Source organism: Bubalus kerabau, chromosome 7, assembly GCF_029407905.1.
Source record: "Bubalus kerabau isolate K-KA32 ecotype Philippines breed swamp buffalo chromosome 7, PCC_UOA_SB_1v2, whole genome shotgun sequence".
NCBI lineage: Eukaryota > Metazoa > Chordata > Mammalia > Artiodactyla > Bovidae > Bubalus > Bubalus kerabau.
Window position 1 is genome coordinate 89,503,756 of NC_073630.1, and position 13,167 is coordinate 89,516,922.

The following is a 13,167-nucleotide window of genomic DNA, read 5'->3' on the forward strand; positions in this document are numbered from 1 at the left end:
TTCTCTATAATCCAGTGAATGTTGGCAATTTGATCTCTAGTTCCTCTTCCTTTTCTAAACCCAGCTTGGACATCTGGAAGTTCTTGGTTTGCATAATGTTGAAGCTTAGCATAAAAGATTTTAAGCATGACCTTACTAGCATGGGAGATGAGTGCAACTGTCAGTGGTTAAAACATTCTTTAGTACTACCCTTCTTGGGGATTGGGATGACTATTGAACATTTCCAGTCCTGTGGCCACTGCTGGGTCTTTCAGACTTACTGACATAATGAATGTAAAACCTTGATGGCATCCTCCTTTAGAAATGTGAATAGTTCTGCTGGAATTTCATTGCATCCTTTGGCTATTAACAGCAGTGTTTCTTAAGGCCCACTTGACTTAGCACTCCAGAATGGCTGGCTCTGGGTGACTAACCACACCATTGTAGCAATCTGGTTCTTTAAGATCTTTTTTACACAGTTCTTCTATGTATTTTTTCCATCTCTTCTTGTCCTCTTCAGTGTCTACTAGGTCTCTACCATTTGTATCCTTTACTGTGCCCATCTTAGGTCCATTTAGTCAAAGGAATGGTTTTTCCTGTAGTCGTGTATGGATGTGAGAGTCAAACTATAAAGAAAGCTGAGCACTGAAATTGATGCCTTATTTTCACAGCATAATTTCTTTTCTTATTGTCACATGAGACATCTACTTAACCAATCCAAGAATTGTTTTTTTAATTGAAGTGTATTTGATTCACAATATTGTGTTAGTTACAGGTGTACAGGAAAGTAATTTAATTATATACATATTTTTTTCAGATTTTTCCATTTTAGATTATTACAAGATATTGAATATAGTTCCCTGTGTTGTAGAGTAAATGCTTGTTGCTTATCTAATTTATGTTTTGTAGCTTTTATCTATTAGCCTTATCTTGAAATTGCACTCTTTCTCAGGTGGGACTTTAAACCAGCCAAAATTTATATTGGCACTTGAACTCATGATCCCTGAATTAGAAGAGGACTTATACTCATTGTCTTTTAATTGAAACTACTCACATAGTGTCAGAACTTGCTGAAACTCAGGTTCTTTTGTTTCACCACAGGAAAAAAAAAAAAAAAAAAACAGCAAGAAGCAAAGTGGCAGGCAAAGAGTGAATTTATTAGCATCCAGGACACTTGTGAGACAAACTAGCCAGCAGATGAGAAAGCTCTGCCCCTAGCTCTGAGAGTATGCTATTTTTATAAACAAGTGAGGAGAGGAGACCATCTCCTTTCTTACTTTTATACAGACACCCAGGCTTACATCATTAACTTCTCATTTGACCCTATATTAAATGAGACTGTCATGGCACTATTTATAATGTATATTAGCAGAAGGGTGGTAATATATACTGAAATATGACAATTCATCTCAGGTTTCAGTGTAATGTCCCCTTTCACCTATATTCCTATCTTGTCTACAATCAGAAATGCTATTCTTCAAGGACTATTAATTCCCCGACTTCATGTAACAAGATTCAGACTCCTGTCTATTTTTTAATGTTTTAACTAACAGGATTTGTGGTTTGAGTGTTTCTGGTGCTTGATTGCACCTGGTCTTCCTTCAAGGTAGACTAGATTGCTGCTAGGTTGAAAGTGAAAGTGTTAGTCACTCAGTCATGTCTGACTCTTTGAGATTCCATGGATGACAGCCCTCCAGTCTCCTCTGTCCATGGGATTCTCCACACTAGAATACTGGAGTGGGTTGCCATTTCCTTCTCCAGAGGATCTTCCTGACCCAGGAAGATCGAACCCACCTCTCCTGCTTTGGCAGGCAAATTTTTTACCATCTGAGCCATTAGGAAGCCTGTTGCCAGGTTGTGGATTCTTTTCTTGAGTGATCATTAGCTACACAACAGTCTTGCCAATGCCCTTAAAATGCCCTTTGTCTTTAATCCACCAGTGGGATTTCTAAACTGACTAATTATCCTACTCTATTCCTATTAATTGGAAAAGGCAATGGCACCCCACTCCAGTACTCTTGCCTGGAATATCCCATGGATGGAGGAGCCTGGTAGGCTGCAGTCCATGGGGTCGCTAAGAGTCGGATACGACTGAGCGACTTGACTTTCACTTTTCACTTTCATGCATTGGAGAAGGAAATGGCAACCCACTCCAGTGTTCTTGCCTGGAGAATCCCAGGGACTGGGGAGCCTGGTGGGCTGCCCTTTATGGGGTCGCACAGAGTTGGACACGACTGAAGTGACTTAGGAGCATTCCTATTAATAGGCTTCTCTTGTGGGTCAGATGGTAAAGAATTCCTATTAATACTCTTAATTTATCCTTCCTCCCTTTCCCTGTCTCCTTTGGTATAGATTACACTCCATTTAAAGTTATTACAGAACAATGGCTATATTTCCCAGAACTGTTCAATGTGTAATGAGAACAAACTAGTGGTTAAGTCAGGATAGGAAGAAGGGGAAGGGCAAGATAGAATTGTGGGTTTGAGATACAAACTTCTAGTATGAAATAGATAAGCAAGAAGAATGATTTATAACATGCTTCCCTTGTGACTCAGCTGATAAAGAATCAGCCTGCAGTATAGGAGACCTGGATTCGATCCCTGGATTGGGAAGATCCCCTGGAAAAGGGAAAGGCTACCCACTCCAGTATTCTGGTCTGGAGAATTCCATGGACTGTATAGTCCATGGTGTCACAAAGAGTCGGACATGACTGAATGACTTTCACTTTCACTTTTTTTTTTTTCAGATAAATATATTTTCACCATGGCCCAAGAGTCACAAATGATTCTGACATTTTGGGCTAAACAGTGAGAGACTCAAAGGCCTTAATGCAAGTGCTGTGTGATAAATTCAGCATTTCTTATCAAGAAAATGAATGAGCACGTTTCAGGGATGGCAAGGGGTTATGAATAAAACTAGATAGCTCTTGAACTCTTGATAATTCAGTTATTCCTGTCAAATATCAAATAGATGCCAATAGTTCTGATTACAAATGACTACAAAAAGGTGAAAGTGAAGTCGCTCGGTCATGTCTGACTCTTTGCAACCCCATGGATTAAAGCTTACCAGGCTCCTCCATCCATGAGATTCTCAGGCAAGAATACTGGAGTGGGTTGCCATTTCCTTCTCCAGGAGATCTTCCCAACCCAGGGATCGAATCTGGGTCTCCCGCATTGCAGGCAGATGCTTTACCATCTGAGCCAGAAGGGAAGTTCCCACCAGGGAAGCTCAGCTACAAAAAGGTAGCCGATATTAATCTTGGTAAATATTAATTGACCTTCACTTTGTCAACAAAGGCCAGTCTAGTCAAAGCTATGGTTTTTCCAGTAGTCATATATGGATGTGAGAGTTGGACTATAAAGAAAGCTGAGCGCCTAGGAATTGATGCTTTTGAACTGTGGTGTTGGAGAAGACTCTTGAGAGTCCCTTGGACTGCGGGAGATCCAACCAGTCCATCCTACAGGAATATCAGTCCTGAATATTCATCAGAAGGACTGATGCTGAAGTTGAAACTCCAATATTTTGGCCACCTAATGTGAAGAGCTGACTCATTTGAAAAAACCCTGATGGTGGGAAAGATTGAAGGCAGGAGGAGAAGGGGATGACAGATAATGAGATGGTTGGATGGCATCACTGACTCAATGGACATGAGTTTGAGTAACTCTGGGAGTTGGTGATGGACAGGGAGGCCTGGCATGCTGCAGTCCATGGGGTCACAAAGAGTCAGACACAATGTAGTGACTGAACTGAACTTGTCTATGAAAGGAATATATGCTTTCCTGCCCAGTAAGTTTGGATTTGTATATGATATCTTTGGCCAATTAACTGTAAGTAGAAGTGATAACTTTATATTTTGGGGCTCCAAAATCACTGCAGATGGTGATTGCAGCCATGAAATTAAAAGACGCTTACTCCTTGGAAGGAAAGTTATGACCAAACTAGACAGCATATTAAAAAGCAGAGACATTACTTTGTCAACAAAGGTCCGTCTAGTCAAGGCTATGGTTTTTCCAGTGGTCATGTATGAATGCGAGAGTTGGACTGTGAAGAAAGCTGAGCACCAAAGAATTGATGCTTTTGAACTGTGGTGTTGGAGAAGACTCTTGAGAGTCCCTTGGACTGCAAGGAGATCCAACCAGTCCATCCTAAAGGAGATCACTCTTGGGTATTCTTTGGAAGGACTGATGCTAAAGCTGAAACTCCAGTACTTTGGCCACCTCATGCGAAGAGTTGACTCACTGGAAAAGACCCTGCTACTGGGAGGGATTGGGAGCAGAAGGAGAAGGGGACAACAGAGGATGAGATGGCTGGATGGCATCACCGACTCAATGAACGTGAATTTGAGTGAACACTGGGAGTTGGTGATGGACAGGGAGGCCTGGCGTGCTGCGATTCATGGGGTCGCAAAGAGTCGGACATGACTGAGCAACTGAACTGAACTGAACTGAGAAGTTGTAACACACCAATGACACTGTAAGAGACACTGTATTTTACAGTGGTGCTCTTATTCTTTATTGTGTCTAACTTGAGAATGAACATGTACCCCAAAGGGACAGATTTGTCAGCTTGGGTCTCAGAATAAAAAAAAAAACAAATGTCAGAGTCTTAGCCTGTTTAAAGCTTGGAGAAGTGTGGCAGTCCAAAAGTAACATGAACAAGGACTGTTGCTGCTGCTAAGTCGCTTCAGTCGTGTCCGACTCTGTGCGACCCAATAGACGGTAGCCCACCAGGCTCCCCCATCCCTGGGATTCTCCAGGCAAGAACACTGGAGTGGATTGCCATTTCCTTCTCCAATGCATGAAAGTGAAAAGTGAAAGTGAAGTCAAAAGCTCAGTCGTATCCGACTCCTAGTGACCCCATGGACTGCAGCCCACCAGGCCCCTCCATCCATGGGATTTTCCAGGCAAGAGTTAGGGTTAGGGTTAGGGTTAGTGGGGTGCCATAGCCCTCCTTTATTGTTAAGTAATGAAAGATTGCAAATTGCTTGGTTTGTTCAGTAAAGCTTGCTAACATAATTGCTTCTTATAGACCTTTTCCTAAAATCGTTGCTAAGTTAAAGACCAGCTTGAAATTTTTCCTAAGGATAGTTGTTCTAAAATATGTACAATAAATATTTCCCTTTATGGATAACTTTGGTCTTAATATTTAGAGATTTGGACAAAAGTACTTGATAATTCCCTGGTGGTTCAGTCAGTAAAGAATCTGCCTGCAATGCAGGATATCTGGCTTCAGTCCCTGGATTGGGAAGATCCCCTGGAGAAGGAAATGGTAACCCACTCCAGTATTCTTGCCTGGGAAATCCCATGGACAGAGGAGCCTGGTGGGCTACAGTCCATGGGGTCACAAGAATTGGACATGACTGAGTGAGTAAACCACCACTTGATAATTCAGTTGAAATTAACATTCAATGGTTTCACGAGTTGATAGAAATGAAAAAAATACCATTTTCATTGGTAAGAATAAGGAATTTAGTTTTTAAACTCTTGCTAATAATAGAGATATACATATGTACCTAGGTAGATATTTATTCATTCATTTATCTAATATTCATGATTATATACTGTACACAAGTTTCAGTTGTATGGACTTTGTGTTATTCTATGAATAACACAAAGTCCCTGCCTTCATGGAGTTTGATTGTATTTGGATTGTAATTGTATTTGTATTGTCCAACTCCTTGCGCCCCTTTGGACAAAGCCCACCAGGCTCCTCTTTCCGTAGGATTTTTCAGGAAAGAATTCTGGAGAAGATTCTCATTCCCTTCTCCAGAGAATCTTTTCCTGACCCAGAGATCAAACCCCATCTCCTGTGATTTCCTCATGGAAAGCAGATTCTTTACTTGCTGATCCTTTGGGGAAGCCCAGTGTTGAATTAAATAAGCAGTCATGAGTTCATATTGATATGAATGAATAAATGAGGGGGAAATTACTTTCTTATAATGTAGTGCCATTCAACAAGCTAAGAATGATAGAAATAGAAACTATTGACAGAATTTGCAATTAATTTAGTGGTGAAGGATTAAGGCTAAATGATCAGTGGATGCTAAATGCAAAAGAATGAATTATTAATACCACAAAGTGCTAATCAGTTGCAAAGACAGAAAAGGTGATGTTATGTTAGAGAAACAGGGCAGACACCCATTTTAAAAAATAATCAAGTTTGATAGCAACAATGTGGAATTGGCTGGGCATTACATGCCCTTTGGCTTGATGTGCTGAGAGATCCACAATTTTTTTGTATGTCCTGAGTGTTGAGATGGGCAAGATTGGGAGATATTAAAAGTCTATACTCTAAAACTGCAAAGGTCATGAAACACAAAAATATGCATAGCAACTGTTGAGACTGAAGGAAATCTCCAAGTCTGACAATAAAATGGAGCATGTTATCCCAGATTGGATCTAGGACAAAAAGGTAAGAACTAAAAGCCCTGTGATGAAAAATTTTGGATGTATGTGAATGTACCATATGAATTGAATAATAGCACTGTGTCAATATTGATTGACATATCCAACTATTTGGATAGTTGTGGTTATACAAGAAAGTGCCCTTATTTTTAAGAAATAGACACAGGCATATTGAAGGATGATTATGTCTACAACTTGATCTCAGATGGTTCAGGAAAAAAAATAATGATAATTAATGAGTATGCATGTGTGTGTATGTATTAATGTGTGTTTTTGTTCAGTTGCTAAGTCATGTCCAACTCTTTGCAACCCATGGACTGCAGTATTCCAGGCTTCCCTGTCCTTTGACTACCTCCTGGAGTTGGCTCAAACTCATGTCCACTGAGTCAGTGATGCCATCCAACCATTTCAACTCTGTCCTCCCCTTCTCCTCCTGCCCTCAATCTTTCCCAGCATCAGGGGCTTTTCCAGTGAGTCAACTCTTCACATCAGGTATCCAAAGTATTGGGGCTTCTGCTTCAGCATCAGTCCTTCCAATGAATATTCAGGGCTGATTCCTATAGTATTTGGTCTCCTTGCTGTCCAACGGACTCTCAAGAGTCTTCTCCAACATCACAGTTCAAAACCATCAATTCTTTGGTGCTCAGCCTTCTTTATGGTTTAACTCTAACATCTGTACATAAAAGCATAGCTTTGACTATCTGGACTTTTGTTGGCAAAGCGATGTCTCTCCTTTTTAATGTGCTGTCTAGGTTTATCATAGCTTTCCTTCCTAGGAGTAAGTTTCTTTTAATTTCATGGCTGCAGTCACCATCCACAGTGATTTTGGAGCCCAAGAAAAGAAAATGTCACTGTTTCCACTTTTTCCCCTTCTATTTGCCATGATACATACATACCTGTGTGTATGTATGCATTAACGATTGTTTCTTCCAGAAACAGAGATTCTAATTGCCACACCAACCCAACAAATTCTTAAAAAGTTTCAAGATTCTTCAATTTTTGTATAATTTATAGAAATGTTACACTAAATATAGCTTTGATTCTGAAAAATCAAAATTATTAAACAAGGGGCTAGGAAACTCCTAGTCTTTTCTGCAAAGAATAAGAAAACATATATCAATTGACTATGATGTTGTATTCCACTGGAGACCCATAGTGATTTTTTCATAATCTCTTGTGTCTTCTGATTCAGAGAAAGGACGCATTGACTGTTAAAATAAAAACACTATAGGAAAAAGATGATCAATACAATATAGAAAAATAGGAGACATAAGTCAAAACAACATTGTTTAAATAAAAAACAATTTTTTTTGCTTTTGCTTTTGTTTTATTTTACTGGTATATGTCACATTCATTAAAACTTTAGTTTACAGATCTTACTTTCATTACATTGTGTATAGGATAGAAGGAACCCTAAAGCATAACTATTTTAAATTAGCTAAAGATATTCAAATGTAAATCATACTCATTGGAATTATTTATAGACATCTGGAAATCAGTTCTGAAAATGCTGAAAATTTACACTAAACTAAGGTATATTCCAAGTTAAGTCATTTTGCAGTAAATGAAAGATAGTATCAGCCAAGAAATAATACATTGAGTTATACACTCATGTTTATTCTTTTCAGTTCTATTTGTCAAGGTTTTCAAATTCCACGTACAGTTATTAATATGTATTTAAAGGTGTATGTATATACCAAATGTACTAATAAATGGAAAAAAAAAGTAGACACAAAGCTAAATAATTTGGAATGTCTGGTTATTTTTACTGAGGCTCTAACAACTTGAACAATTTGTGTGTACCTACATCATTCTCATTGGTTATAGCTATGTGTAATATTTATAATAAAGAAAAAAAGAAAGAAAATATTAAAGAGATAATCACAGAAAAAAATCTCTCTTACTCTTTCATACTAAGATCTCAATAATCATGTGAACCTGATCATGATCTTTTGTATAATTCATTATCTACTAGTTTAAAATGAAGAAAGTGAGGAAGGATGAAAGAGCAATTTAATTTCCGATGTTAAGAAAACCCTTCCTAGATCTTAGTTCGGAACTTCAGGGTAGACCCCTTCATTTGCTGCTCGTAGTGCATGTCAAATTTCTCATTCAGGGCTACTGTAAAGTGATTCTTCCAGTCTCCTACATCTCCTATAACAGAAAAGAAAAGAAAGCAGTGAACACTATGTCTTCCAGTCAGAATAGTGAAATTTTCTAATATCTATCACTTTCATTAACACCTAATCAAATTTTATTTTGCAACCCTTAATTATAAGTATATACCATAAATACTATATATTTGAGAGTGCAAACAAGGATTTGTCCTGATTGTTTAAAAATAATAAAACAAATAAACATACAAAAGAAAAAAACCCAGCACATTTATTTCTCTGAACTTCCTTTCTTATGCTACTTAATTTTCTTCTCCAATCTCCTTTGAAATATTCGTGATCCATGTTTTACCTCTCCTGTGGTATTAAAAATCATCTTCATGTAGAGAACATTAAAATCCAGAACAATGTCTTCATACCCAAGTGCCTACCTGATGTGGCCACCTGTATTTCATAGGAACATCTCAAATTCACCCAGCTAAAAAATAAATTCATTTTCTTCCCCACCAGACTGCATTTTCTTTGAGTCATTTTCCATAACCTGGTTAACTGAATGCAGATATCCATTGCATAAGCTTGGCTGTTGTCTTTAGGCCAGGATGTCTAATTCTTTATTTATATTCAGACTTTCTTCATAGCCATTGCCTCCTCCCCATTTTTACTGCCACCAACAGTTAGAGAAGCTCCTCAATATTTACCACCTGTGCTGTTACAAAAGTCTAGAAGGCTCTTCTTTGCTTTTCATCACATCCAACTCTCCTCTGAAAGGAAGAAGTCTCTAGTACTTAAATCAGTAGTTCACTTGTCTTCTTAATCCAAGGAGCTCTAAACCTTCCCAATGAAATAATCCAAAAAGCATAAGATAGAAAATGTGTTTTGAAAATCAGATTCTGTCGGAGGACTCAATAGTATGAAACATTTTACAAGCATGGAAATTATTTTTAGTTTATTGTTTTATGTTTAAAATATATGAAGACATTCTGGGGAAAGAAACTGAGATAATCTGAGTATAAGTAACCTAAATTTAATCTGCATGTTATTCCTTTTTCAGGGGTGCCCTGTTTTAACCCAGTTGCAAGTTTGTTAATACAATTGTTTAAAAAATCCTTAACCCTATCATTGACAATTTGGTTCCAAGAGGAAGATCATTCTTTTATTTTATTATTTTTTTCTTCCAGGAGGAAGATATTCCAAGTAACACTGGATGTCCCAATACTTTGCATATCCTATCAGTTCAGTTCAGTTCAGTCGCTCAGTCATGTCTGACTCTTTGCCATCCCATGAATTGCAGCACGCCAGGCCTCCCTGTCCACCACCATCTCCCGGAGTTCACTCAAACTCACGTCCATCGAGTTGGTGATGCCATCCAGCCATCTCATCCTCTGTCATCCCCTTCTCCTCCTGCCCACAATCCCTCTCAGCATCAGAGTCTTTTCCAATGAGTCAACTCTTCGCATGAGGTGGCCAAAGTATTGCAGTTTCAGCTTTTAGCATTGTTCCATCCAAAGAACACTCAGGACTGATCTCCTTTAGAATGGACTGGTTGGATCTCCTTGCAGTCCAAGGGACTCTCAAGAGTCTTCTCCAACACCACAGTTCAAAAGCATCAATTCTTCGGCGCTCAGCTTTCTTCACAGTCCAACTCTCACATCCATACATGACCACAGGAAAAACCATAGCCTTGACTAGACAGACCTTTGTTGGCAAAGTAATGTCTCTGCTTTTGAATATGCTGTCTAGGTTGGTCATAACTTTCCTTCCAAGGAGTAAGCATCTTTTAATTTCATGGCTGCAATCACCATCTGCAGTGATTTTGGAGCCCAGAAAAATAAAGTCTGACACTATTTCCCCATCTATTTCCCATGAAGTGATGGGACCAGATGCCATGATCTTCGTTTTCTGAATATTGAGCTTTAAAGCCAACTTTTTCACTCTCCTCTTTCACTTTCTTCAAGAGGCTTTTGAGTTCCTCTTCACTTTCTGCCATAAGGGTGGTGTCATCTGCATATCTGAGGTTATTGATATTTCTCCCGGCAATCTTCATTCCAGCTAGTGGTAGTTTGAGCATTCTCTGGCATTGCCTTTCTTTGGGATTGGAATGAAAACTGACCTTGTCCAGTCCTGTGGCCACTGCTGTTTTCCAAATTTGCTGGCATATTGAGTGGAGCACTTTCACAGCATCATCTTTCAGGATTTGAAAGAGCTCCACTGAAATTCCATCACCTCCACTAGCTTTGTTCATAGTGATGCTTTGTAAGGCCCACTTGACTTCACATTCCAGGATGTCTGGCTCTAGGTCAGTGATCACACCATCATGATTATCTTGGTCGTGAAGCTCTTTTTTGTACAGTTCTTCTGTGTATTCTTGCCACCTCTTCTTACTATCTTCTGCTTCTGTTAGGTCCATATCCTATATGCCTGTGTATTTATGAACTGACTGTGTCTCATCAAGAACATGCCTTCTCCCAGTAGATGCCACCTCATTGTATTTTGATATTTTTACCAAGTTGAGCAGTATTTTCTGTTTAGTGCTTTGAAACTTTAGTGCTCTTTTAGCATCTTTGTAGAAGTATAATTAATACACAGAAAACTGTACATATTCAATGTGTACCATTTGATGTTTGGCCATTTGACATTTAGTCTTGAAAAATGTCTGCCACTTAGCTAGGGAAGAGCTGACTAACTGTTCTAAGGTTGTTTCCTCATCTCAAAATGAGATAATAGAAGTTTTTTCCTAACTCTTTTATAGAATTTTTTAAAAAATAGAATTTACAATTTGTATAATGTATGCGTGTAGCACCAAGGCATAAAGACTTAACAGATAATAGCTAGTAGGGTGTGGCATTGGAGAAGGCGATGGCACCCCACTCCAGTACTCTTGCCTGGAAAATCCCATGGACGGAGGAGCCTAGAAGGCTGCAGTCCATGGGGTCGTGAAGAGTCGGACATGACTGAACGACTTCACTTTCACTTTTCAGTTTCATGCATTGGAGAAGGGAATAGCAACACAGAGTCAGACGCAACTGAAGTGACTTAGTAGTAGTAGTAATAGTAGGGTGTGGTATTAGTGCTAGTACTGAGGCTGGGGTGACTGCTTGTGGTTCTTAATATAATTTGTTGTATGTACCAAATAATGAACATGTAATAGTAATTTATTAGTAGTAGTACTAGTATTTTATGTTTCTGCAAAACCAGTCAATTACTAATAGTAAATTTCTAATAGTAATTTCTTAGTAGTAGTATTAATATTTTATACTTCTGCAGAACTGATCACTCAAATATGGAAACAGCTCTGAAGAAAACAAGTGGGGTCCACAGGCATGAATAGACTTTAATAGATTTTTGCCTGTAACTGTTTAAACTTAGGCCTTCCTGTAGCAATGGAGGCAAATAACATGAGCATTTCACCTTTTCTCATGAAGGGAGATACTTTTTGGTTCATGACTTCATCCGGCAATGTTGTATAATTGGTAGATGGATTGTTCTTCATCTCCTGGAATGAAGTGTGTTTTATAATCTTGTCCACAAGCTCATCTGATGCCTTCCTTCCCAGAAATTCTAATAATTTCATCACCTCTTTTCTGATATCCTAAGAAGAAAAACATATTTTGTTTTTTAAAAAAAAGGACACAATAATAAAATCATTCTTCCCCGCTCCTCCCCACACTGATATTGGAAAGTAGGCTTCTAATGAGCAGTTTATCTGTCAAACTTCAGCTTAAGTATCACCTTCTTTGGGATTATTTCCTTGACTATTCCAATTTAAGTTAGATAACTCTATTTTTGCTCCATAAATTCCATATAAATCTATTGTATAATGTACGTATTCTCACACATTTTTAATTTGTTTCCACAAAAATGATAGTATCTCTACATATACAGTAAATGTCTTTTACTCTTACTTGATGTATTGCAGAAACAAGAGAAAATATTTATTCTTTTGCTCCTCATTTATGCAAATACAGAAGAAACATAAACCTGGCCATTATTGATCAAAATAGGGAGTAAATGGATAGAGACAATTTGGGAGGGTGAAAGGGATGGATTAACTAATAAATTTTGTGGGTTGCCTTTTAAATTTACTGTCTTCAATATTCTAGCTATAGAACACAAATTTAAGTAACATAATAGCAAACTACAAATCATGGTTGCTTCTCATTCAAATCTGTTCTGCATTAAATTCTACAAAGAAATAATTCTGCTTCTAAAATAACATCCATAATTTTATTTTAAATATGTCCTCCTCAAAACAACTCTAGAATTACTGTGAAATGAATTTCAATAATTGCTCAAAGACGTGAACAAGACATGGATATCAATTGCTTTCTTGTGCTAATAAAGAATGAGAGAAGAGGGCTTCCCTGGTGGCTCAGTGGTAAAGAATCCACCTGCGAAAGCAGGAGACAAGGGTTCAGTCTCTGATCCAGAAGATCCCATTTGCCGTGGAGCAACTAAACCCATGTGGCACAGCTATCAAGTATGTGCCCTAGAGCCTGGGAACTGTACCACTGAGCCTACATGCCCTAGAGCCTCAACAACAACGAGAGAAGCCACTGCTATGAGAAGCCTGGCCACGTCAATGTAGTGTAGCCCCTGGTCGCCACAACTAGAGAAAAGCCTGAGCAGCAATGAAGACCCAGCACAGCCAAAAAATAAATAAATAAATAAAT

The 13,167-nt window shown here is 38.4% G+C and overlaps 1 protein-coding gene across 1 annotated transcript in view; it reads right to left on the minus strand.

Annotated features, from left to right (window-relative positions):
- Positions 1-7,707: 7,707 nt before the first annotated feature.
- LOC129657260 (sulfotransferase 1E1) overlaps positions 7,708-13,167 on the minus strand; it is a 59,991-nt gene continuing 54,531 nt past the window's right edge. The window contains exons 7-8 of the mRNA XM_055587481.1: positions 11,906-12,086; positions 7,708-8,537 (exon numbers count right to left, since the gene is read on the minus strand). Of these exons, the coding sequence (XP_055443456.1) occupies positions 8,425-8,537; positions 11,906-12,086 (294 nt within the window). The 3' untranslated portion in view covers positions 7,708-8,424. The remainder of the gene's footprint in view (positions 8,538-11,905; positions 12,087-13,167) is intronic.